Here is a 27467-nt window from a genome sequence, read left to right as displayed (position 1 = left end):
TAAATATATAATATAAATAAATATTTTATAAACTGTATATTTTTACATTAGTAATTCATTTTACACATAATTTTACATTATTTTTGGGAGTAAATTAATTTAAGCAACAAAAAAAACTGAGGAGCCGTTTGGGAGCCAAAAGAGCCGGCTCTTGTTAGTGAGCTGAGCCAAAAGAACCGTCTCTCTAAAAAGAGCCGGAATTCTCATCACTACACCCCACACTTCCTGTTTGGAGCAAAAGTGACGCGCCCAATCACAAATGTGAACATTCATGCCATAGGTACTCACATCCGTTGTTGCTTTTCAAAAATAAAATAGTTTAAGTGAATGAACCAAGTACTGTATGCGAACTTTACTTCCTGGTGTGTTTATTATTATGTTTTAATCCTTGTGTTTTATTATTGTTTGTTCCAGCTCTCGTGTATTTATGCCATACTGTTTGGAATAAAAGACGTTTTTTGCTCATAAATTATAAATATGACATATAAAGCTGGACCACAGCGGGTTTGTTATCGCACCCCCTACCCGGCTCCCCAGTAAGTTACGTTTTAGCGGAAGACGTAGCGTAGCCACTGCATCTCAGCTTTGCATTAGTGGTAAGATTTACTTTGACGAGACTGGTGCTTCCCAACTTAATCTCTAACCGTGTTGTGCTACGTTCCCCCCACGGTTGGTTCTGCTTTAGTTTGGAATTTTATTAGTTTCATAGCGTGTGTTACACAGTGTACTGTAACTTCGACCACGCTGTTGCTAACTGAAAACGTGCCATAGCTCTGCTTGCAATGCTCAGCTTCCTCGACGTAAAATCGCATGACCGTGCTCAGATTTTTTTTCACATATTTTTCACGATCACCTTTTTGTCTGCAATGCCTTGTTTAATGTTCTTAAAATTACCTTACAGGCTCGTGATGGGAACTGCACGCTCTGAAACATGCTTGATAACAGGAGGATGTGGATACTTCGGCTATCGGTAACACGTCTTTTAAACATTATGTTTTTTGTTACTGGTACTCATCACGAGATGGCAGCGCCACATGACTTAAAACTCAAATCAGTTCAACGATTTTGCATGTTTTATATGTACATTGGAGGTTTAAATAGGATGTAAAGTTATGATTAAACAATTTTACATTTACATTACTTGTATTTTATCGAAATTGATAATGAATACAGTGAAACCAGTATCTGTGTAATATTAAAAAATATATATATTTTGTCCACATTTTAATTTTTTTTTGAGGGAACGACCGATATGAATGAACTTTTTTTATTTGAACTTTTTTGGGTTGAGAAAATGAAATTACTTCTACAGCCATAGTATCAACATTATGTGAACTAATACTAAAGAGGGAAAAAACGTTTCCTAGACTACAGAAGTCAATGAAACAACTATTCTTTATCATTAGTAACCTCCCCCCCAAAAACGTTTTTTTTAACTGTGACGCAACGAAAATAGTCAAAGCCCAAATAATGACATTGAGGGGGATGCGTTTACCCATTTGTCCTCAAATTGGGCAATTGCAGTATACAGTATTTCTTTTTTTTAAATTCAGTTATCTAATTGTCTATTTGGTATGTTGATCAATTGTAAACAATAATATGTAAAGGTAGGTTAAACAAGTAGTTTAAAATCTATTTACAACTATCATGTATTTTATGAACATAGTATTTGATTAATTTTTTAAAATTAAATTTAGAATTATTAATTTTATTAATATTAATTATTTTTTTTTAATGACCCATTATATTGAAAAGGGGGCAAGCCGAAAGGAGAAGAAGATTGCTGTTATGTTGACCAAAAAAAGGGATTTCCCAGGAAATTGTGTGCCTTTATGATGTTCCGTAATTTCATAAAACTAAGTATGACGTGAGTGTGCAGATGTTTCACTCATTTTTTTTTCAATGTATGGACCCTACCCCACAGCTTGGCAGCCCACCTGCATAAAAACGGAGCCAAAGTCATCCTGTTTGACCTCATCCCTCTGAAAGGTGACATGCTGGAGGGAATTACGTTTGTCCAAGGAGATATTTGCAACTATGCGCAAGTGGTGAGTGCCGTTTCGGGCGTCGACTGCGTGTTCCACGTAGCGTCCTACGGCATGTCCGGCAGGGAGCAGCTGAAGCGGCTTCGCATTGAAGAGGTGAATGTGGGCGGGACCCGGAACATCTTGGACGCATGCATTCAGTGTGGCGTACCGCGGCTTGTCTACACCAGCACTTTTAACGTGGTCTTTGGAGGGCAGGAGATCCGAAATGGAGACGAGAATCTCCCGTACCTGCCGATCGATCTCCACCCGGACCACTATTCCCGGACTAAGTCCATAGCGGAGATGGCTGTCCTCAAAGCTAACGGAACGGCACTGAAGGACGGTTCCGGGGTGCTGAGGACATGCGCTTTGCGCCCGGCTGGAATCTACGGGCCCGGGGAGCAGCGCCACCTCCCCAGGATTGTGGGGTACATCGAGAAAGGGATCTTTAGGTTCGTTTACGGGAAAGCAAACAGTTTGGTGGAATTTGTCCACGTGGACAATCTAGTGTCGGCGCACGCGCTCGCAGCTGCAGCTCTGACTGACCAGAAGCATCACCGCGCCGCCGGCCAGGCCTACTTTATTTCCGACAGCCGTCCTGTCAACAACTTTGAGTTCTTCAGACCCCTGGTGGAAGGTTTGGGGTACCCTTTTCCAACGCTGCGCCTCCCCATCACCTTGGTTTACTTCGCCGCCTTCCTCATTGAAACAGTCCACCGCGTGGTGGCACCACTCTACGATTTCCAGCCACTACTGACCCGCACTGAGGTCTACAAGACGGGCGTGACGCACTACTTCAGTACGGCCAAGGCCCAGTCCCATCTGGGTTTCCGGCCCAAGGAGTATGACCTGGATGAAGTGGTCCAGTGGTTCCGGAGCAGGGGGCATGTGAAGAAATGGCAAAGCTCTGGCGCCAGTCGGCTGGTGGTGAACCTTCTGGTTGTTGCTGCTTTTATGACCGTGTTGCTCTCTTTTTTACCAGTTGCCGGCAGCTGATGGTGTTCAAGTATGTCATAGAATTTCAAAGCACATATAAGGTGCATTTTTCCTCACCATTTAATACAGTTCTCAGGTGTTTGAATAATATTACAGGTTTATTTTTAATAGTAAACCTCTGCTGTTCATGGGGAAGTGGACCGAGCCCTGCCACAAATTGCTTTAAAAAAAATGTACCTCTAAATGTGTAGGATTTGCGATATTATTTAAAACATAATATACCTTAAACCACAACTTGAATTCCATAGTTTAATGTTTCAAACTCATTATATAGCCATTCATCCATTTTCCGAACCGCTTTATCCTCACTAGGGTCGCGTGGGGTGCTGAAGCCTATCCCAGCTGTCATCGGGCAGTAGGCGGGGGACACCCTGAATTGGTTGCCAGCCAATCGCAGGGCACACAGAGACGAACAACCACCCGCGCTCACATTCACACCTTGGGGCAATTTAGAGCGTTCAATCAGCCTGCAACGCATGTTTTTGGAATGAGGGAGAGAAACCGGAGTACCCGGAGAAAACCCACGCAGGCAGAGAACATGCAAACTCCACACAGGGAGGCCAGAGCTGGAATCAAACCCGGTACCTCTGCATTGTGAAGTCAACGTGCTAACCACTGGACTACCGGGCCGCCCCTCATTTTATAGCATTGCCCTAAAAAAATGGCTTCCAGATTCCAGAAAAATGCACCAGAAGTGTGTGTACAGTTAGTTATAAACTGTCTCCACACCCATGATATTTAAAAAAAAAACATTTCTTAATCTCAATCGTTTTTGAGTTTGTATAGCTCAATTGGGGGGAAAAAATATTTGGGCGAGGATGTATCAGAGGAAAAAAAAGACAGTTGCACGTGTGTGCACATCTTATGATGGGTGCTCTCCACATACTCCAGCTACCTCTCTCAGTCCCAAGAAAATAATTCATATCATGTCAATCATAGACTGCAAAGTGTCTTGTACTAAATGCCCCAATGAACCTTTTGTTTTTCAAACTAAGAACCTTTGAATAAAACTGTCATTCATTCATGCTGATGCTTCTGTCCATGTTTGTGATTGAGGTGTTATTTGCTTTTACTCTTGATTTCCAGTCGCACAACACACCTTCCAGACCAGACTGAATGTGGCAAATATTCCTGATTAATTCCCCTTACATGCTTGCGTTATTAACTCCTCCAGTGTAAAACTACACAATTTGGTGACACTGATTAACTTCCAGGATGACTGTGAAAACAACACTAGGTGGCAGCCCTGCAAACGCCGTCCTGTTCTTTTTTTCTGCTTTGGCGGCTGCAACGTCAGAATAGTTTGTCTTTCTCTTAGTTCCATCATGCAATACAATACATCTTAAGCACTTTTACAACCGCTGTAACTTTAACAAAAGACATTCACAGACCATACAGTGTTTAACTTGTTTTAGCAGTGTCACTATAATGGATGTTGAAAGTTACAGCCAATTAAGGTTTTACGATGAATGCACTTTTAATGTAATTTAAACTGCAGTGTGGGGCTGTGTAATGCCACAAATGAATGAGAGATGTGTTAAACCAACTCAGGATACTGCAACATTTATTTTACGGCACCTAAGTGAGCAAAAGTAGTGGATCAATCATTATTAAATGAACTTAGGTGAGTCACATTTCATATTTGGTGGCATAACCATTATTTGCAAAAACTGCATCAAGCTTGAAACTCATTGACTTCACCAGACTGTTGCATTCTTCATTTGAAATGCTTTTCCAGGCCTTTACTGCAGTCTCTTTCAGTTCTTGTTCATTTCTGGGAGTAGGGGTACCATGTCAGTCTCCTCTTCTGGATGAGCTTGTGTGTTTTTGGATACTTTTTTACTCCATAGTTTGGCTTTTCCATCACTTTGGTTGAAGTTTATCTTGCTCTCATCAGTCCATAAAACTGTGAAAGATGAGATCAAAACCAGTAAAAGGCAAAATGGTTCAAAGCAGCTAGATGTTCATTCATTCATCTTCCGTACCGCTTGATCCTCACTAGGGTCGCGGGGGGTGCTGGAGCCCATCCCAGCCGTCTCCGGGCAGTAGGCGGGGGACACCCTGAATCGCTTGCCAGCCAATCGCAGGGCACACATAGACGAACAACCATCCACGCTCACACTCACAGCTAGGGACAATTTAGAGTGTTCAATCAGCCTGCCATGCATATTTTTGGAATGTGGGAGGAAACCGGAGCACCCGGAGAAAACCCACGCAGGCCCGGGGAGAACATGCAAACTCCACACAGGGAGGCCGGAGCTGGAATCGAACCCGATACCTCTGCACTGTGAAGCCGACGTGCTAACCACTGGACTACCGGGCCGTGCAGCTAGGTGTTTCAGTTTAAATCATAATGCGTTTAGACTAATGGGGGCACAGAGAACAGAACGTGATGACATATTTTGATTTGACTTCAACTTCAATGATGTACCGATGAGTTTGGAGCCTGTTTCAGTACACAGTTCCACTAACTTTATCCTAATTTGTACTGTTCCATTAAAAAATCATTTGGTGTTCTGCACTGTGTTAACCTTGTTTTGGACTGTTTTCAGCAATTTACTCTTGTAAAGGCACTGCCGGCCGTTTGAAAAGCTCTCTTGGGCCACATACGCCCCCAGGGCCCCATGTTGGTCTACCCCCTTGTTGTGTCGGAGGGCCGGCAGCCCCTCACTGAGTTGGTCGCGATCATTGTTCCTCCGCAGCATTAACCACATTCCACTGGGGCGCAGCGCATCCCGTCTCCATCCCCCGCATTCCTTTGGCGCGAACGAGTCCCCCCAATCTCCCTCCTCGGAAAAACTCATTTCGGCTTCCGTTTACACTCTCGAAACTCTTTCGGTAACGTGTTTTTTTTTCTACCTACTTCATATTTATTTCGTCTCTAGTTCCCGCTTACTTTGTTGTCCGCGTAGGGAGCAATTCAAGTCGGCCAGACACCAACCAGCGAGGTGAAATTCCTCCGCGCAGCGCGCCATTGACTGTAAGGACCTTTCAACTTAAAAAAAAACCCTCAAGTTGACAAACCGTTGGCGCAGTAGCGCGGTTAGGCGTTTTTTTTATTTTTATTTTTTTGGAGCTGCAGTAGGAGCGGAGAGGACGGATATGTGGCTCGCGACGACAGGGAAAAACACCTTCGCACCGGGTCGTTTGGATTATTCGCCGTGTTTTGTTCCTCCCGAATGGACCTCCGCTAGTGGTCCACGCTAACTTGTTTCCGGACTACAAAAACTACAACAACAACAACATGGAGCACTATCAGCACGACGTGGATCTCCGCGCCGGCCAAATGATGGACGAGCTTTCCTTGTACGACGCTTACCGCCGACAGGACGCCGCGGGAAGGGATTTGGACTCGACGGCGACCGCACTCCGGCAGCAGCATCACACCGTGGAGAACTTCACGTCTGCGAACAAAGTCTACAACGCGGCTCCGGTGCGTCCGGTGCAATGCAGCCGGACCGTCCCTGTGGATTTCTGCACTCCGCAACGGGAGGCGGGCTACGCCGAGGAGGGCTGCTGCAAGTCCGAAGTGGCGCTGCCCTGCTACACCGGTGCCTCCGAGAGGCAACGACGTTACTCGCTCGAAGTGCACCGGTACAGCACCGGCTCCGCGTTCGACGCCTTCCACAAGCCGTTGCCTCTGCCCGGCAACAGGTGCAACAGCGTGTGCATGGACGGCAGGCACCACAGCCCGCGCTCAAGCCTGGCATCCTCATGCGTCTCATCGCAGGAGCAAAGCAAGCATGCCAGCCCCCGGGCCAGTCTGGTGGTGGCGGTGCCCAGCCTGGTGCACTGCGAGGGGTCCAGCGTCCTGAGCCCGAGGTCCAGCTACGCGAGCACGGCCAGTGACACCAGCAAGCACTCCAGCCCCAGGACCAGTCTGAACAGCTGCGATTGCTGCAGCAAGCCCAGCAGCAACCGGACAAGCGGCATCAGCATGGGCTACGACCAGAGGCACACCAGCCCCAGGTCCAGCACGGCCAGCCAGTACTCCTTCACGACCAGCCCAAGGTCCAGCTACTCGGACTCACGCTACGGACCCCACGTCAGGGATGAGTTTGAGGGGGCCGCCCCGCTCGTGGCCAGCCCCAGGTCCAGCATTTGCAGCCAGGATGGAAGCGCCAGAGCTCCCGTATGCGTGCTCAGTCCCCGCTCCAGCATCTCCAGCCACAGCTCAAGAAGCTCCCGCAGCTCCAGGGGTTCCATGAGCACCTACCCGGACCTGCAGCTGCCCTCCCCCAGAGCCTCCATGCTGGGGGGACACGACGACTCGCTCCTGCATGAGCTGGGGGACCCCAACGGGATGCACCCGCGTCTTCATGTCCAGGAGCACCCCTCGTCCCTAGAAGTGACCTCCAAAACACCCACTGTGGGGCAGAGGTTCAAGGTGCCTTATCAGGTGACCCCGAGCCGGGAGAGCGGGCCCAGTCAGGCGGAGAGGCGACTGGAGGCGCTCACCTTGGAGCTGGAGAAGGAGTTGGAGATGCACATGAAGAAGGAGTACTTTGGTAGGTGTTTGATTGTATGTTGTGCTTGCTTCGGTATTGGGAATGTGTCCACATCTGCTCAAGTTGTTCTTTCTGACAATGTTGAAGTTTGGACTTTGGATTCCATTGCCAAAAGTTCAGGAATGGTGGCCAGTCACAATGCAGTCAGTCTGTTGATAGGTGTTCGGATCGGTTGTTCTTACCAAAATGTGTGTTCGGTTCACCAAACGCTTTTTGTCTTTGATGTGGAGAAAACTTGCATCTTGCATCACAATCATTGTAGATCAAAACATTCCATATTTAGGAAAAAAATGAATGTTAGGTTCACTGGAGACTAGACTTTGTTGACTGAAAAAGGTACATTACGTTAGTTGGAAAGTCTGAAGCGTCATCATTTTTACAAACTGTCTTACGTCAGGTTAATTGCTAAATTGCTCGAGATGTTCCCGAAAGTACAATAGTTTGGTTCATTTTGCTCAGTACAAAACATGGATGTTAAATCCATCTAAGAGTGACAGTCTAATCTCAATACGAAACCGCATTATATATTTGAAATCAAGTTTTAAGTTTGGGCTCTTTGGAGACTGTAAAATAGTTTTTGTTTACTTTGTGTCAGTTAAAAAAAAAAGGTTTATCGAAGAGTCAATGTTGTCTTGATAGAAATATCCTAAACTATCTTTGATGTTACCAGAAATGTATGTTGGGTTCGTTGAAGATGCATTAGGCACTAAATGGTCTTATATTACAAAAATGTAGATTCGTATACAATCTTCCGTACCGCTTGATCCTCACTAGGTTCGCGGGGGGTGCTGAAGCCCATCCCAGCCGTCTCTGGGCAGTAGGCGGGGGACACACTGAATCGGTTGCCAGCCAATCGCAGGGCACACAGAGACGAACAACCATCCACGCTCACACTCACACCTAGGGACAATTTAGAGTGTTCAATCAGCCTGCCATGCATATTTTTGGAATGTGGGAGGAAACCGGAGCACCCGGAGAAAACCCACGCAGGCCCGGGGAGAACATGCAAACTCCACACAGGAAGGCCAGAGCTGGAATTGAACCCGGTACCTCTGCACTGTGAAGCTGACGTGTCACTAGGGTCGCGGGGGGTGCTGGAGCCTATCCCAGCTGTCTTCGGGCAGTAGGCGGGGGACACCCTGAATCGGTTGCCAACCAATCGCAGGGCACACAGAGACGAACAACCATCCACGCTCACACTCACACCTAGGGACAATTTAGAGTGTTCAATCAGCCTGCCACGCATGTTCTTGGAATGTGGGAGAAAACCGGAGCACCCGGAGAAAACCCACGCAGGCCCGGGGAGAACATGCAAACTCCACACAGGGAGGCGGAGCTGGAATCAAACCCGGTACCTCCGCACTGTGAAGCCGACGTGCTAACCACTGGACTACCGGGCCGCCCCGTATACAATCTGAAAATTCTATTTAATGGCATTTATGTTAAGTTTTTTAAAGCCCTTGACCGGTCTGTGATATGACCAAAAATTTGTCTGTGATATGACCAAAAATTTACATAAAGTCGTTTTGATGTGAGCACACACACACGCACACACACGCTCAAAGGCGTCAATGAAAACCTGAACTAGTTGTTCAGGTGCATTATTTCTTCAATTAACTAAATTGTTCTCGCAAGAGGAAAGGCGAATGTAATGGAAACAAGACCAATAGAGAGGGATCCGTTTCCTTAGTGACAGTGGAGAAACTGCTGCGTCTTTCTTTCTTTCTTTCTTTCTTTCTTTCTTTCTTTCTTTCTTTCTTTCTTTCTTTCTTTCTTTCTTTCTTTCTTTCTTTCTTTCTTTCTTTCTTTCTTTCTTTCAAAGGGTGTGCGGTGCAGAAGTCGTGGCCATAGTAGTAGTCGTCTTGTTTGTTGTGGTGGTAACTGTAAATCAACAGTTTGTGCAATACAGGCCTGCAATTGAAGCACCCCCGCCCCCTCCCCTCACCACCACCACCACCACCACCACCAAAACCTCCTTGCTACATTATCTAGCCAGTTGGGAGTCTGGCACGACTAGAGCCTTGGCACACGCGCAGCATCGATGGCGGTCAAGACAACGATGAGGGGAGTCGGAGTGGTTTAGTCCAATCTGATCACCTGCCCTGACCGAACACTATATCAAAGATAACGCAGCTTACTTTTGATTAACCAACCTTGTCAGAGGTATTCATTGAACAATATGTCCACGCAACTTGGAGCTTGTTCCGTACTTGAGTGCAAAGGTGCAGGAATGCAGTTGATTTTTTACCGTGTCTCCCTCCCCCCTGGAGTTGAATACTCAACATCCTGTGAGAGGCCTTGCAAAATGGGCACACTAGAGATTTGGCATCCTGTTTTTTTTTGTTTTGTTTTAATGTTACACGCCCGAACATCCTCGCTGTCTTGTTAAACACTAACCAACATGTTTGTCCTTGCGATCTGTGGGTATTTTTACTGTGATTCACACGCAGCAGATCCAGGAATGAATTTAAAATAAAATAAAAGACACCTTTTGGCTCAAGGTTAAAGCTCCATAAAAATCTTTGTGATTATAGGAAGGATTGTTGTGACAAAGTTGATACAATGTAAACCATAGGAAATACAGAGAAGATAACACTTTGATGACCAGAGCAAATTTTTGGGCATTACAGCAGCATTATCGGGTAAAGCAACACGCAGATAGATGTTGTATAAAATATACAAATAAACTCAGTTCAAAAGGGCCACAACCAGTGAAATTGCGGCGGCCCTGTCGCAACCTGGACTCATTCAGGATATACTGTAATATGATGATAAGAATCAATATTTCAATGATTCATTTCATTTTTAGCATCTTAAAAATGTGTGTTTGTGCCATCAAATGGCTTTATCGAGTTAAATGGATAAAACTCAAAAGTTTGGGATCAAAAGCAAGAATGTGTTAATTTCATGATATTTATTCATGAAATTTGTACTGGGGCAGTTGGGCCGGTGTCTGTAGTGGACAGATACAATGCCCTATTGGCCCCGGGCCATCGGGCCACCGTCAATGTTGAACCCAATAAACAAATAGAATAAAAATGTTTTGTAAGACTCAGAAACTACTGTGCTAATTTAAGAACAATGGCTCCTTCCCTCTGGGAACATCCTATTTGAAGCCTCACAATTTCAAGACGTAACGGAGATCAGTTGTTAGGTTTCGTCATAGTGTCAAAATGTAAGCAGCATGATGAAGAGGACTCTTTGAATACCAATTGTAATGGAACAAGGACAGTTGAAATTTGAATTTCACCGCAGGCTGTAAACTGGCATATGTTGCATCCAGTCTATTGGATGTTGGACGATTATCAGAAGTGGTTTCTCCGTGGTACTGTTTTTTGTTTGGTTAAACTTCCCTATATAACCAGCAAACACTGGCAAACTGTTAGCAGCGTGTGAGAAAGCGAGGAAGCTGCGCTCTGCACAAAGGGAGGAAGTAATCAGCAAAGCAAAATGAGTGACTACTACGTGAACGACAATAGCTTTTATGATCTAGTGTAAGCAAAGTGTATCAGTGTCCCTCTGGTAAAGCCGTTTTTCTTTTGTAACCTTTTAAAATATACACATAGTGGCCTTGTGCTTTCTTTGATGCGTTCACGACGATTTCAGTTAATTGCTGGCTTACTGCATTAGTTTAACACAGTCAGCGAGGATGAGCTTTTTCATCTTGTAAGCAGCTCGATTTTCATGTAGCTTTGGTAAGGCACCATATTTATGTTATTAAATTTATGTCATAACATACATGGCGGCCATATATTTTTCACAAAGACGTCAGACTCAAAGTCCAGAGGTCGTGGGTTCGATTCAAGGCTGCAACAGCCTGCCTGTGTGAAGTTTTCCTCCCGCGTTCCCCCCAAAAAACATGCAAGTTAGGTGGATTGAAGACTCTAAATCACAAGTCTCAAACGTAGGTCCTCGAGGGATCGTTACCAGGCTCCTGTAGAGCTTGCCCATGAGCTGATCATTTGCATCCGTTGTTTTGGAGGAGGGTAACACCTGAAACATGCAGGATAACCGCCCTGGAGGAATTTGAGACCTGTCCTCTAAATGATCTGTATCCGTGAATGGTTGTGTGTCAATACAGTATGTGTCCTTTAAGTTGCTGGTGACCTGTTCAGGGTGGCCCCCACCTCTCTCCCAAAGACAGGGAGTGTAGACTCCAGCACGCAAACACAAAAAAAAACAATCAAGCCTGTCAGAATGTAGGAAAATTGCCACTTTTTCCTTCCCTTTAGAGGTTAAAGCCATTCTTTGCATCTTTTCTGTCCTACAGTATTTCAGAGAGAATTCGCTTATTGTATTTTTTTTTTCTTGCATGGGGCGGGAGGGGTGGCAGCCAATCGAGCTCACGTTCTGTCGACACCGTGACCCCGGACTGACCTCAACCAGGCTTTGACCCCGCACTCCTTGAGGAATGTGACCTCAGGCTAGGTTGTCCTGTGGATCTACTGCTGCCTCAAAATACTTATTTATTTTATTTTATTTTTTAAAATTACACGGTCAATGTGCTCTGTAGTTATTGTCAGTCTTCTTCACCTGTACTGGCCTGTCTATATCGACTACACCAGTCGATACGGAACCTAGATCTGGTATGCAATATGTAGAATGGTCAAATGCTTAAAATAAGATCATGTATTTTGGTATTGACAATTTAAAATTGGAAGAAAAAAAACATATTTGAAAAAGCACAATATACAACTTTTGGGGACGTGAACACGAACTGCAAAATAACGGGGAACACCATACGGCATTGATGTACATTTTCACTGGGCTCACATGTGCACACTTGTCATTAAATCAACCCGTCTGTGTTCCTTTTCTACAGGTATCTGCATTAAATGTGGCAAAGGTGTGTACGGCGCCAGCCAAGCCTGCCAGGCCATGGGGAATCTTTATCATACCAACTGCTTCACCTGCTGCTCATGTGGTGAGTGGAAAAAAAATATCGTCCTATAATACTCATCAAAGTGCGCTGCAAGGTACAAAATTGACCAGCTGCAATGGTGACCAAATACATCTACATCTGCGGTTGCCATAGTAACTGATGGATCATGCTTCAATGCACTCGTCCTAATACATATTTCAAATGGCAGTGTGTGTGGAGTCTCTTCGTGTTCACACTTATGCGCAGAGCAGAATCATTGCGCGGGATACTTCGCAGAGGCTATGAATATCATTTAGTGTTGGTGAACGGATACAAAAAAAATTCTCATCCCCGAAATCCCCATTTCCTAATCATGGGTGCGTTTGGAAATATGCTGTGAGCGCCCAGTGCTTGATTCCAACCGTTCAGAAAGTCAGAGCTTGGTTCAAATGTGTCAAATTACTGGAACGGGAGCACGTTTTGTTTATCCAAACGTACACACGCGCACACGCAAACCAAGTGCACTTTGTGTTGATGGCAGTGAATAAGTTTTGGCCGTAGTTGCGGAAACATTTTCCTTTTTAGTTTAAAATGACTTACTTACCTTTAACAAGAATCCCCTGTTGTATTGTGGCCAAAGATCGAAGAATCCTGGTCTATTATTGCGCCTTTTGCTGCTCTAAATAGTGAATTGTTGTCGGGAATGGACAACGCGCGTCATTAAAGAACAAAGCAGGCTGGAGCCAAAACTTTACCTGCTCCCAATTTGAAGTCTCGCAAGATTGACTGAAGTCTTGCACGACCAAGTTTTGTCCGATTGAGAGCCGTGTTTTTCTGATCATTCGTAATTCAGCGGAGGTTCAAAGCATTGTAATAAGAAGCGTAGACAGATGTGTGTGTCTAATAAATAAATAAATGAAATTACTATGTATATACTGTATATACACAGAGAGAGAGAGAGAGAGATACCAAAATTCAATTTCTCACCAAGATCTGCTGAAGCTTTCTGCACGTGATATGACTCAGCGGCCCGTAAATGATTAAAATCAACTCATTGTCAATTTTATTAAAGTCTGCTAGCAGCTTGTCACTCATTTTCAAAGCAATTTGGAAAATGCCAACTCACTCTTTGTTCCGCCCCTGAAAATTAATTAGCGTTACCCTCCGGCTGGCTGCTTTTGAAATTCCTCCGGTTTCTGAAATTCCGCTGACATTATTTGTCTTTGGGGCCTGTAATTAAATCCTCAATTCAGTTCAAGTACAGTGCGCAGAGTGTGTGTTTGTGCGGTATAGAGATTCCTGTCACCCGACTCCAGCACCCCCCCCCCCCTTCCACCCTTCCCGTTTCCAGGGGAAACCAGGGGAAGATGTCGGGAGAAAGCCTTTTAGCCAGGTTGCTCCCATTCATATGTACGCCGCACACGGATACTGATCCGCCTCTGGAAGCGGGGCCCTATAAATTTACACGAAACCAAAGCTGCATACTTTCCTGTTTATTGTGTGAGGAAGAGTGTCCGGTTGCTGGGATTGTGGGATTTTTGGACCGCGTCGCATCCGACGTGAGAAATATGGTTGCATCTATTGGGGGAAATCACATCTCCCATTAGCAAATGCTGCTTGTTTGAAGCTTGGCAGGCCGCCCTTTTCTCTCCACAGATGGTTTATGGCTCATGTAAACTCTTCTGATGTATCATTTGACCTCAAGTTCAATGGGAATGTTTTCTTTTAAGCAGCAGCCTTGTCATAACACACTTTAGCGATAAATCAGGAGCTGCGTCCGTGAGACTGTATTCGGGGTTTTTTGTCGTTATTTTGTTTTGTTTTTGGCCTTTCTTTTTATTTTTGTTGTCGCCCAGACAGCTTGGGCTTTGTTTAACCATGAATAATTGAACCCTCCTCTTGGCTCACTCCCATGGTTGCACCCTTTTTTCATGAAATGGCCAAGAATGCAAAAAAAAAAAATCGCCTCCTCCATTGGAGCCAACCTTTCCCGGAGGACCTCAATCAGACGATCAGGGAGCGTACCAAGCTCTGGCATGTGCTCTCACAGGCAAAAAAAGAAGGGGGGGGGGGGTGTTAAATTTGACACAATGCGAATGGAAATGCTGTTGTAGGGTTGAGCAAAACGCAGGTACTTTATATTGTTTACATCAGACCATCTCTCAACCATTCGGTGGTATGCGACATATTCTTTCATGCCTGTGAGTTCACTTGGATGGCCAAAAAAGATGGCTAAATTAATGCAAACAATATTCCATGTGACATGTCGCATCAATGGAATTTCAATACCTTTTGATGGATTTGACATACAAGTAATTTGAGTAATGAGATACTCGGACCAAATTAAACTCCTGAATCCAGGTGCCACGCTGTCTATCAAGTTGGAATTTGGTAGTAATTAGGTGAGTTTTGCTCAGGGGGAGCAGCTCAGGTACAATCATGAAAATGGCCAACGGTGACTACCTGACTCTTTTAATTTTTTTTTTTTTTTGTGTCCTGTCATGATGAACGTGGCGGCAGCAAATTCTTTTGTACGAGACTAAGAGTGTGCGATCAGCAAAAAGTAAACCAACAATTTGTTTGGTCAAGGTCAAGGTCTTGTCCACAGTTTATCTTTGGCCTTCTATCCTGCGACCTAGCAAGTGTTAAACTGAACAAACTCGATGATTATTATTTTCCACGGAACTTCTCCGCATGGCCCCGGGTGAGCAGACTGTCAGTCAGTCATACGATGACTCAGTCTTAATTATAATCAACAAAGCGGCCTCAGAAAAGTAGAAAAAAGCCCAACAGTTGTACCTGCCAGACGGCGGCAAAACAGGAAACTGGGAAAGAAGGACACATTCCGTTCTGTATGCTTTTGTTCCTGCTGTAGTCGTGTACATCATTAGAAGTTTGAGATAACGTAATCAAGTGTGTGATCGGTGCCGATCTGCTCTTTACATGCGCCGCGGCATTTCATCAAATCGGCAGTTTGACGGACTTGTCACGTGCAGATCTTTGGAAATCTGATTTTTCAAGATTTTTTCAAATTTATTTATTTTTTGGTAGACTTGTTCAGATTAGTTCGGTATTTCATGTTTTCCTACCGCGTCAGAATCTGTTCACGTTTAGCTCTTTGAGAGTTTGTACTTATAAAAAGAAGCCCGTCTGTCGCAGAAGAGTTCTGTGTGCTCTGTTTGGAAGCTGCCATATTTCCAAGTGGCTGTCAAGGCATAGCAGAGAAAAAGCAGTCCGTCGACATTCCAATTCACCGTTTATATGACAAAAAGATTACGTTTGGATTGGTTTGGCAAAACGATTTTTCTACCCCCTGGTGTAAAGTCAGATTAAATTCCAGTCAGACGACATCTCTTTATTTGACATGAGGTGTTCATATGGGATATTTTTTTCATAAGTTTCGGAGCTTTTAACCTGATGCTCATCTGAACGCTTCATATAAACCAGGTTATGGTTGTCTAGCACTGCCTGCCAGGAATAGATATGGTTGGGAATGCTGATTACGCCGTATCATCATTAAAACTATGAAAACATTTTGGGTCATTTCTGAAGCCGACTCTCACATTCTTCACACAACTTAAGTGATCATCCAGTGCTTGAAGAACTCACCGCCTTTGGCGGTCAGTAGGGATGAAATAGAACTGCGCATGTCATCACATGTTCACGTTGATCCGATTGTCCGGAAGCGCTGCTCCCCCGTCTTTGCCGCCCTCCCAGAAATTTATCAGTTTCAGCTCGCTTATCCCTTGATTGGAACGTTGGATAAGACATGGCTGGAATGTTGTTTGGTTTTGACATTTCCCCTGAAGGGTGTGGCAACAGTTGGTGGTCAGAACTCTGGGAGGGCATCACTCAGGGTGTAAAGTACAGTCTGCCGAGGAAGCGAAGTTAAAGTGTTACTGGATGACTTTTCGTCAAAATGGCTCAGATATGCCAACGCATAAATTGTTCAAATGAAACACAATCGGACAATTGTTATTTCTTTTGTATCGTTTTAAAAGTGATCGCCAAATTCTGTGCCTCATTTGGGTCTAATTCTACACCGCAGGTGTCAAAACAAGGCCCGGGGGCCAGATCCGGGCCCCCGTGTCATTTCAAGTGGCCCGCAGGAGCAAATCATATGTGTCAACTTTAATGATTCTTGCTGAAATCTGTACCAAAATTTCAAATTGTCATGGGTAATAAATAACGTTGAGTGGGAAGCCGTAACTCCAAAGTGGCCCGTGACAAAAAGTGAGTTTGACACACCTGTTCTACAGTATTAATTATACTTGGCTACACTTCCTGCAATTAATTAGTCCTCCGTTCCGATGGTGGCGATTGAACACGCACACAAGTCAAAATATAAATGTGCTGTAGTCGATCACTAACCGACACGAGCGCAGTAGTTAGGTCACGATAACGGTAAATATTTGTATAAAAAAAACCACATCTAGGCCATAAATGTGTAACTATCAAGTGGAAAAACATGTAGAAACAAGTACAGCAGTAATTGAGCATGCCTTCTAGGGCCGACATATTCTTACGGAGCTGCACAAACTACATCTCTGTTGTGCACTGCTTGTAACCTCAAAACCTCGAGCATCGGGTTCGTTACAACTTGTCTTTTTGACTGATACCAGTACGCTGATGGCGTAGTGGTACACTCGCCTTACTTGTGTGCAGGCAGCATGGGATTGGTTCCCACTCTGTGACAGTGTGTATGTGTGTGCGATTGGCCGTTCGTCTCAGTGAGTGCCCCAAGACTGACTGGCGACCAGTTCACGGTGTAGTCCGCCCCGCCTTCCGCCCATAATCAGCTGAGATAGTCTGATTTAACACTTATCAAGGATTGAACTACCACCCCCTGCCCCCATTTTAACCAATCTGGTTTGTGTTTGAAATCTTAAATAACGACCTTTTTATATTTTTATAAAATCTATATAGAATATTTTTATATTTTTATATACTGTCTCTATGTAAATAAATGGTGTTGAAAAAGACGCATGATGCGACCAGTTTTCACTCTTGGAGTATTCAACAACAACAACAACAACAACAGTATTTATAGAGCACTTTCAAACAGCCATCGCTGCATACAAAGTGCTGTACATGGAGCGATTTAACATATACAATAAACAGTAAGACGAATCAGTAATAAGTAATAAGTAATAAGGTGGTAGAAAGCACCAAGCAGTAAAATCAAGAGCAAATCTAAGTCATGCTGAGTCAAACGCCAAAGAATACAAGTGAGTTTTGAGGAGGGCTTTAAAGATGGGCAGCGAGGAGGCTTGCCGAATGTTCAGTGGGAGGTCATTCCAGAGAGATGGACCAGCAACAGAAAAGGCTCGATCCCCTCTGAGCCTCAGTTTAGTTCTTGGTACGTCTAGCAAAGACTGGTCCACAGACCTGAGGCGCCGGGCAGGGGTGTAGGGGCGTATGAGCTCAGAGAGGTAAGGTGGCGCGAGATTATTCAGAGATTTGAAAACAAAGAGGAGGATCTTAAAAATAATTCTAAAATGAATGGGGAGCCAGTGAAGGGATGCCAAAGTAGGAGTTATATGCTCCCTCTTACGAGTACCAGTCAAGAGGCGAGCAGCGGCATTCTGTACCAGCTGAAGGCGCTTGATGGAGGACTGGCTGACTCCAAAGTACAGGGCGTTGCAGTAATCGAGCCGGGATGTGACAAAGGCATGAATTACTGTCTCAAAGTGTTCATGTGAGAGGAAAGGTTTTATTTTGGCCAGCTGTCTAAGGTGAAAGAAGCTGGATTTAACAACGGCACCAATTTGCCGATCGAGTTTGAAATCACTGTCCAGTTTAAGTCCCAAGTTCGAGACCGTTGATTTCAGATAAGGAGATAGGGGGCCCAAGTCTACAGGATGGAATGTACAAGGTCCACTGGGGCCAAACAATATCACCTCTGTCTTCTTTTCGTTGAACTTCAAGAAATTTTGTGCCATCCAGGTTTTGATTTCTTCCAGACAGGATAGGAGTGGCCTTAATGAGAAGGTGTCTTTCTTGCTCAGTGGGACGTAGATCTGGCAGTCATCTGCATAGCAGTGGAAAGGAATACCATGTTTCCTTAAGATGGAACCCAATGGGAGCAGATACAGCGAGAACAGCAGAGGCCCCAGAATTGAGCCCTGTGGAACACCACATGACAGGGGAGCAGTGCGTGATTCAGAGCAGCCAAGGCTGACACAAAAGGTCCTGTCAGCTAGATAGGACCTAAACCAATCAAGAGCACTCCCGCCAATGCCCACCAAGTGCTGCAAACGAGTCAGCAGAATACTGTGATCCACTGTATCAAATGCTGCAGTTAAGTCCAATAAAACCAGACACACGTGGTCTCCAGAGTCATTTGCCAGGAGGATGTCATTAGAAACGTATTCACATATATCACATATTCAGTGATATTGAATACCGATACTTCTTGTAATTTCGATTTCGATTTCATTTAACACAATGAAAAAAAAAATAGTGAAAAGACCTTTTTTGCTGATACAAATGATGAGTTGCTGATGTGTCAATCTCCAGGAGGATATGCCAACTACTGCCGAGGAGGATTTACTCACCCAGAATGATTTATTTAGTTTGCCTTAATGAGCAGTTCCTGGTACTGGCAAGCGTGTACGAGTTCCTGATATCTAAAAAAATAAAATAATAAAACACACGCTGGTATGGACCCGATAGTGATAACCGGTGTCTGTACTCTCTCACCTCTCCCGATTTCATTGTCTTTGAAAGCTTCAGCGAGCTATAAACGCACCCTCTGCCCCTATGGCGAATCCTGGAAATGGTCATCAAACTTTGATGCTCAGCCCAGCCCACATTACAGAATGTTGGCAAAAATGCTCACGAGGCCTCACTTTGCACACCCCAGCCTTAGTGGTTCCACTTTATTTAACACTTTGGTTGTCCCAAAACTGCCGGATTGCAGAAAATGCAGCTGGTTCTTTGCACCTCTGCCGGGTTTGTCTCCTGACAAAAGGCCGGAGGAGAGCTAGTGGGCATGGAGGGGGACCCCCCCAACCCCCGCGCCACTTCCCACCCCACCTTCCCCCACCCCACCTTCCCCCACCCTCGTTCGGGGGCGGGTTTGAATGGGTCCAGCTAGTGACCTCAGGCAGAAGGAATGTCCCCGTTTGCTCAGTCGGCCCGCGTCAACGCCGGGGCCCTTTTGTGTCCACCTCCCAGACTGCCAGAAACCTTGCAACACCACGCCAAACCCCCACACCCCCTTCCCTATAATCTCACTCTTCCTGCAAGGTTTGGCCTTTTGAGGACGTGAGGGTGGCTTCCTCCCTCTGCGCTGGCTAAAAATGCTAATTGCTCCTCAGTCTGCCTCGTCTTAAAAGTCTCACCTATTGTGTGTGCAGCATTCCTGGGCTCCTCGGCCCATTTGTGTGGGTGTTAACGTATGACCGTCACCCGGCGGCACGGTGACGTTTGAAATATAGCGATTGCATAAATTTCACTGTTAAACGAGAGGACCTTTTTAGCCATTAAATCAACGGTGGCCCGGGACAACAATTAAATCTCGACTAACGCTGCAGATTTACGATCCTCGACATTGCCCCCCCCCCCCCCCCCGCCCCCCCGCCAGCCCCCACCGCCATGCTCGAGTGAAGTCATCACGCCGCTGCAGAGATGCGGCGCAGTGTTAAATGAATTTGAAAAGGGGGGCATGCCCTGAAAGATGCGGGAGGGGCGGGGCGGGCACAAGAAGCCTGTTGCAGATTTTCCCTTTTAGATCGGGCTCAAGTCTCATGAATTAAGACTTGGCCGTGGGAATTTAGTTCAACCTCAGAGTACAACATGAATTGTAATAATTTACTCATATATATGACCATGGATAAAATAATATAGTTCTACAAAGTGGTTACCCTACTTTTTCACCCAAAATCTACTTTTCAAGCAGTCAAGCTCCCGAGATTGACCAATTCAATCAGCATGATGACAAGCAATTGCCATAACTGACCCTAACAAAAATGAAACAAAAAAGTAAACCGAATACAAGACTGGCAGATCTCTGAGTTTGAAAAAAGGAAATCATTGCCTACCTTAGTGGGAGGGACACCTTGGCAGAAACGCACATTTGTTGTGCGGGAAGACATTTTTGTTGGAACATCCTCATAGCATCTTCCGTGTACCTTTTTAAAATGCCTCTCCAGATTTCCTTTCTTTGCCGGTGCCGTCCTTGCATTACCGTCAACAAATAAGCTTTGAATGAGAAAATAACTTAATCCCTTGTAAGAGGTTGTCAAAGTATGAGCCCTAATATTCGCCCAAAATGGCTGCTTCAAATCAAAATGGCCAACTTCCAGCTCACAGTCAGACTTGGTTTCCTTGAAACCTTTTCACGCACTCCGTTAAAATTGACATGCAGCCCAAATATCGTGTCGATCATAATTTAGTGTACCTCACCTGGATACCTGCTTTCAATTGTGGCTTCTTTGGTCAAATTCCCTTGTAAGAATTTGTCAAAATATGAGTCCCTTTAAATCTGCTGAAACAGCTTCCTTAAACCAAAATGGCCGTGCAATAGCAAGAACCAAAATGGAAACCTAGAATCTCTTGTAAGGCTAACCGCAACGTTGCCATGGTGCCACCAAAAACGCATTTCAAGCACAAATGCTCATGATGTAAATGGCTTTTCGTGGGGGGATGAGGGGGGGCGTCACACAAAACTTTCAAAATGGCCTCAAAGCCTCCTAACATCCTTCGTGTGTCAACGATGAACTTCCTGTCTCCGTTCGGCTATTCTCGGCGTGTTTGTGAGCGGTTCGCACAATGCACGGAAGAGGAGGCGGATAGGGTGTGTTTTGGGCGGGCGGGGCGACGGTGGGGGGATGTCGAGCAGTCTGCTGTATTGATCGTGAATGGATTCCTATTGAGATCAGCGGTCAGAGTAATTAAGTTGAGGCACAATGTGGCCTGCTTTGGCCCAGACCATCTGCTCTGCGCCAGACCTGCTGCTGTCTGCTTGAGCCACTTTGAGGCCGCTGTTTAAAATAAGCGCACTTGCGTATGTGCCTAAAATATGCGTGTGTACAAAAAAAAATTACGTTTTCGTGTGAAGTAACTCAGTTAAATGTGTTAAATTTAAAGAGGGCGGCCCGGTAGTCCAGTGGTTAGCACGTCGGCTTCACAGTGCAGAGGTACCGGGTTCGATTCCAGCTCCGGCCTCCCTGTGTGGAGTTTGCATATTCTCCCCGGGCCTGCGTGGGTTTTCTCCGGGTGCTCCGGTTTCCTCCCACATTCCAAAAATATGCATGGCAGGCTGATTGAACACTCTAAATTGTCCCTAGGTGTGAGTGTGAGCGTGGATGGTTGTTTGTCTATGTGTGCCCTGTGATTGTCTGGCAACCGATTCAGGGTGTCCCCCGCCTACTGCCCGGAGACGGCTGGGATGGGCACCAGCACCCCCCGCGACCCTAGTGAGGATCAAGCGGTACGGAAGATGAATGAATGAATGAATGAATTTAAAGAGGGCGGGGGTACGGAAAATTTCCAAAGAAAAAGCAAAAACATATCCAGAGTTCATCCTCTATTGGTCACTTAATCAAGGTCTCTCGCTCATGTTGTTCATGCGTTGTATTTTTCTTTTTTTTTTTTCTTAGGGAGGAGGTTGCGAGGGAAAGCCTTCTATAATGTGAACGGGAAGGTCTACTGTGAGGAAGACTTTTTGGTAAGTCACTTGTACAAAAACAACCCGGTAATGTTCAATATTCAGATGTAGTAGTAATAACAGGAAACCTCTTTGCACTGCTTGTAAAAGCTGGCATTTCACCGTCTCTTTATTTTTCATAGTTTTATCATTTGAAAAAGAAGTCGGCAAATGTTCTTGATCCCCTCGAGACACTCAAACCCAGATATGGGAGCTGCAATTAGAGTTTGGGAACACCCATCCAATTCGCGCTGATTTTCCTGAAATTAACCTCCCTTGAGGAGGTTAATTAGCTCCCCCCCCCCCCCCCCCCTTTGTGGAGGTTGATGACAGATGGTCCATCCAGAGTGTGGAGATGCACACACTTCCTCGATTAAATGTTTTACAAACGCTGCGAACATCTTTATCACAGTAATGGGCTACATAGGGCCCCTCCAGATCATTGGTGCCTCGCCCACGGTGTGACAAATAAGAAGTTATACCCCCCCCCCCCAAAAAAAAAAGCCAAAATGATGACACTAAGTCTTGCCTCTGATTTCTTACCACAGTACTCAGGTTTCCAGCAGACGGCCGAGAAGTGCTTTGTGTGTGGCCACCTCATCATGGAGATGGTAAGCCGACCAACGTTGACGCCAGTACAGTCGAATCGGGATGAAACCTTTTTACGGTTCACTGATGACCCATGATAAGATTTTCAACTGTTTGTATGACTGTTTGAAGTTCTATTGGGAATACTAGATTTAGTAGAGTATATTTTGTCTGCGTGGGTTTTCTCCGGGTACTCCAGTTTCCTCCCACATTTCCAAAAACATGCATGGCAGGCTGATTGAAGACTCAAAATTGTCCCTAGGTGTGAGTGCGAGCACGGATGGTCGTTCGTCTCTGTGTGCCCAGCGATTGGCTGGCAACCGGTTCAGGGTGTCCCCCGCCGACTGCCCGAAGACGGCTGGGATAGACTCCGGCATGCCCCGCGACCCTTGTGAGGATTAAGCGGATCAGAAAATGAATGAATGGATATTTTGTCTGTTCCCGTGAAGGCAAAACAAGAGCTGCACTCGGCTATGTGTGCCCACCACGACGTATGTCACTGTCGTCTTTGTAATCAGTAAATAAGCCATGTACATTTTATGGGGTCTTACGTGCTTTAAAATGAGAATTTCTTTCGCAATACTGTGACAATACCTCACACCATGTTCGTTTTGGTTACGGTAATTGTGACTTTTTCTTATTTACATTATGGTCAGACACCATCCAATTTTTCCAACATTTTGGAGGTTCCGCTGTGATTGTTGTTGCGATCGTCACCCACGTTCCAGCCGCGTGCCCTTTATCCCTCCTCAATTTCCATGGCTTCAGTCCCACTTCTCGTGTGCTTTCCTATGTGGTGATGAAGATCCTCCAGGCGCTGGGCAAGTCCTACCATCCAGGCTGCTTCCGCTGTGTGGTGTGTAAAGAAGGTCTGGACGGGGTGCCCTTCACTGTAGATGTGGAGAATAATATCTACTGTGTCAAAGACTACCACACGTAAGAAGTGCTCTCTACTGACGCCGCCTGGAAAAAGGTGGCATTGTTCTCTCTTCTCGCCTTAGTTTGTATTGAACAGCACCGAGGTTTGCGTTTGACTGCGTTAACTTGTAGTCATATTTATTCAGCAATTGTGGCAAAATGCTTTTACTCTGATGATTTTATCTATCTGTATGTTATTGTTTTTTTAAAATAATAACAATGTCACAGGGTTTTCATCATGATTTTTGTTGGTGATAGATTTGATTTTGATTTCAGTTATTTTTAATGAGTTTTTAGAACCAGTTTGGTCTATTTTCCAAAATACTTGCTTTCAAGTTTTGTTTTAGTATTAGTTTTATGTTTTTTAATATGTAATATGTACCGTATATGTTATATATGGAATGCTTGTCGAGTGCTACAGGTAAAACAAAAACAAAAAAATGGGCCGTTTAGCTAAAATTATGGTTATTTTTATCAACGTAAAATGTACAGTGAATTTTCATTTTTTTAAAGCATTTTCAATGTAAGATAAGATCAGATAAGAAAACCTTTATTCGTCTCGCAATGGAGAAATTCCCAATTCACAGCAGCAAAGTTATGAAAGGAAGAACTAGAAGAACGAAAGATAGGAGCTGCTGGAAAGGCAGCCACTCTCGCGGCGCCATTTTGAAGTCAAAAGAACAAAATAACACAACACATAAGACGCAGACAGTCGTGCAATCTTAATCACTTTTCCTACATACACTTTGTACTTTATTTTGTCAACTCAAATTTAGTTTATTTCATTCGTTTTTGTGAACTGGAATAACCGGACAATGTTGCTAAGTGGTCCTTTTCCATTGCAGGGTTTTTGCTCCCAAGTGTGCCTCCTGCAACCAGCCCATTCTCCCAGCTCAGGTACCCACAATATAAATAGTCTTTACATATGCAACAGACTCGAGCGCTAACATTGTGGCCATTTCAACATTGAAAACCACCTGGATTTTTCCCATCAGGGCTCCGAGGAGACCATTCGGGTGGTCTCAATGGACAAGGACTACCATGTGGAATGTTACCACTGTGAGGTGAGGTCTCAAATGGGCTCGACGGTTACTTCTTGACATTCAATTTTGAACAACAGTGCATTTTATTGACGATGTACAGATCAAAAAAGCTTACAGATTAGTTTTGATCTGCTATTCCAGGTTCCTTTTGACAGTGGCCAAAGGCCCTTTTAGGGGCGGCCGCTACAAGTGGGGTTATTCTATTGATCTGTGACTAGTTGGTTGTTGTTTTTTCCACCAGGACTGTGGCCTCCAGCTAAATGATGAGGAGGGTCACCGCTGTTACCCTCTCGACGGCCACCTACTGTGCCACGGCTGCCACATCCGTCGACTGCAGTCTGAGGTTCCGGGGCACCCGCCCCCGAGCTACCCGCTTCACGTCACCGAGCTGTGAAGGGGAAGGGGAGAAAAAGGGGGCGTTGCAAACCCCCTCCCCCATGTACACACCCCCTCTCCCCCCACGTGGGCCGAGATGCCAAGCTGCCCCACCCATGCAGGATACACAGTTGGGGTGATGCGTCCTTGTGTAGTGCCCGGGTCGTGGATTCGCCAGCGCTGGCTGGACCAGTCAGCCCTTGTCTGGCCATGTCGTGCCTGTCTCCCAGCGACCTGCTTTGAGCTGGGAAAGGGAGGGTGGGAGGAAACGCCAACCCCCACCTGTCACCCCAAGGTGGGCGGAGACGCCAACCTGTCCCACCTTCTCAGCATCCAACTTGTGTGTCTTCCTCTTTTTCTGGCCTTGATGACCCACTTTTATTCTTTTGACCCCCTCCTGGCTGGACCACAAAGATTCTCTAGGGTATCGCCCGTCATCTTATTATGAGATGGGGAGATCTTACCCACCTACTGGATAAAGCTTCCATAGCGTGATGGACTTACTTTGCTGCTCAACCCCCCAACCAGTGGTGTCCCCCAACTCTTCATACGAATAAATAACTGTCGCCCAGAGGGGCCATCGCTGGCCGAAGGGGAATACCCCAATGCGGCTGTGTTGTGCCTTTAGAGAGGGGTCTCCGTGTGGCTGCTAACACTGAGCTAGTGCCCACCAACCCAACTTCGCTCGTGGCAACCCTTTCCTTAACACTGACATTCCGCGTAGACATCTTTAGATAAAACCTCCAGAGATTCACTGTTTTAATGCGGAAAGAGGAAAATGCTGGACACAGATATATATACACACACACACACACAGACACACACACACACATAGAGAGAGTGTCCTGTCCTTGTGGCATTTCAGCGCAAGACTGAAATATGTGGTTTGTCAACGTCTTTGAAAACTCGGAGCTGCTGGTCCCGCCCGATTTTTTCCAAAGGAGTCGTTTCCGCCACTTCCGTTGGCTGGCGCTAACGAGTGTCAAGTTGTCTGTTTTGATTGGCACTTTTCCCAACCTTGCTGTTTTTTGGCCGAGTTGGTGCACCGGTGGTAGGACCACCTTCATCTGCACCTGGCTGTGATTGTGGGGGCAGCGCAGCAGCACCCTAAAAAAAACACCAATGTCCGTTTTTCACCAAGACCTCCGCCAAGGCTTAAAATGCTATTGGAAACAAAAAGCAACATTCTGAGATTTGACCAGAATTTGATTTCATTTGGCCTCCCTGTTATGAATAGTAAAAGCAGTAAATCCCATACTGATTTGATTGGTCAAATTTTAAAATCCAATTTTATTTGGTAGACTATAGCTGGAAGTATTTTTTGTTTCGTAATTGAAAAAAAAATATTTCCAGCTGAGTGATGGAAATTTCATTTATCTAAATTCACTTTAACTTAAAATATAGGCTTAATTGTTTATTTTTTTCTCCTATATAATGTCATCACAATTCTGGATATTAATTACAATCCAAGGCAGTCTTGAATAACTTTCCAGGCATCATTCATAAAAAGGGGGGTAAAAAAAAACACCCAAATTTAAAGACAGGACTTTGATGATAACTTCCTCGGCGGAGGCAACAGAAATCCATTCTCATGTCATTTGGCACTGTTGTTTAAAACCCAGACAAAATGGGGACATTATGTACTGTAGCTTGTCCATGAGCTCTTTAGCTCTGATTGGCCAAAGTTCACCTTGGCTCCGCCTCTCAGGTGCAGGATGGCGGAGACAGACGCCATCTTGTTCCCGCTCAATACTACTGAGTAGAACATGTCCATGAACAAAACACACTGACCACAACTAACTTATCATGACGCGAATGTAACGCAAATGATTGTTTCTACCCGACATTCCCAGCATCGCCTTACGTTAATTCACCTTTATTATTATTATTATAGTTATTATTATTATTATAATGATGATTGTTATGTTTTCAAACAAAATACTAGCACACGCCTAGCATCCCTTGTACATAAAGAGTCTAGTTTTGTATTTTTGTTCTCTCGGAAGAGAGGAGAGGACAGACGGCTCCTCCTCCGACTGGTTAGTTGCCACAAAGCACATGTCACATGATTTGTTTTTTTTTAATTTCGATGATGATTATTATTATTACCTAGATGGTTCATACAAAAAAAAGACTAGAGCTATTTATCTAAACATGGAGAGAGACAAATTATTTAATGTATTAAAAAGAAGTCAGGATGTACCGTTTTAACTGTAGAGGACATAATCTGCTATTCAATAAAGTGGTTTTGTAGCTAACTCCAACATTCAGACTCTTGTTGAGATGGTTGCAATCCGCAGGGTTCTTGTTCTGGTGGATGAATAGTGATGCAAAGTTTGAAGATCGAAGTGCACAGAAGACTACAGTCGCACAGACGGCGCCATTGGCAATTTACAAAATTGAGCAAATGTAACAAACATCAAAAGGAAAGAACAGCAAAAAAATGATGGGAGTAACAAATGGATAAAATGTAAAAACTGGAAAAATGAAAAAAAGTGA

The 27467-nt window shown here is 45.0% G+C and overlaps 2 protein-coding genes and 1 long non-coding RNA gene across 7 annotated transcripts; 2 read left to right on the top strand and 1 right to left on the bottom strand.

Moving 5' to 3' along the window:
• The first annotated feature begins 373 nt into the window (after nt 1-373).
• On the top strand, nt 374-4048 carry sdr42e1 (short chain dehydrogenase/reductase family 42E, member 1). 3 transcript variants are annotated; one of them, XM_052064376.1, is made up of 3 exons: nt 374-596; nt 902-970; nt 1925-4048. In XM_052064376.1, the coding sequence occupies exons 2-3, from the start codon at nt 909-911 to the stop codon at nt 3021-3023; spliced, it is 1161 nt and encodes a 386-aa protein (XP_051920336.1). In that variant the 5' UTR covers nt 374-596; nt 902-908; the 3' UTR covers nt 3024-4048. The 3 variants fall into 3 exon arrangements, with proteins under 3 accessions (XP_051920336.1, XP_051920338.1, XP_051920335.1); XM_052064378.1 differs by having other exon boundaries at nt 374-669; XM_052064375.1 differs by lacking the exon at nt 374-596 and having other exon boundaries at nt 678-970.
• On the bottom strand, nt 3703-6058 carry LOC127600068 (uncharacterized). Its single transcript, XR_007962245.1, has 2 exons — nt 5920-6058; nt 3703-4929 (listed from the first exon to the last, which is right to left on the bottom strand). It is a non-coding gene; the product is annotated as an uncharacterized LOC127600068 (long non-coding RNA).
• On the top strand, nt 5714-27232 carry wtip (WT1 interacting protein). 3 transcript variants are annotated; one of them, XM_052064337.1, is made up of 9 exons: nt 5714-6992; nt 7035-7531; nt 12354-12455; nt 21998-22065; nt 22593-22655; nt 23438-23568; nt 24396-24447; nt 24546-24614; nt 24835-27232. In XM_052064337.1, the coding sequence occupies exons 1-9, from the start codon at nt 6268-6270 to the stop codon at nt 24985-24987; spliced, it is 1860 nt and encodes a 619-aa protein (XP_051920297.1). In that variant the 5' UTR covers nt 5714-6267; the 3' UTR covers nt 24988-27232. The 3 variants fall into 3 exon arrangements, with proteins under 3 accessions (XP_051920297.1, XP_051920296.1, XP_051920295.1); XM_052064336.1 differs by having other exon boundaries at nt 5715-6003; nt 6100-7531; XM_052064335.1 differs by having other exon boundaries at nt 5715-7531.
• Nucleotides 27233-27467: the final 235 nt, after the last annotated feature.

Source organism: Hippocampus zosterae, chromosome 4 (genome assembly GCF_025434085.1).
Source record: "Hippocampus zosterae strain Florida chromosome 4, ASM2543408v3, whole genome shotgun sequence".
Classification (NCBI taxonomy): Eukaryota; Metazoa; Chordata; class Actinopteri; order Syngnathiformes; family Syngnathidae; genus Hippocampus; species Hippocampus zosterae.
Note: the sequence above shows the minus strand (reverse complement) of the source record. Positions and strands in the feature narration are given on the sequence as shown.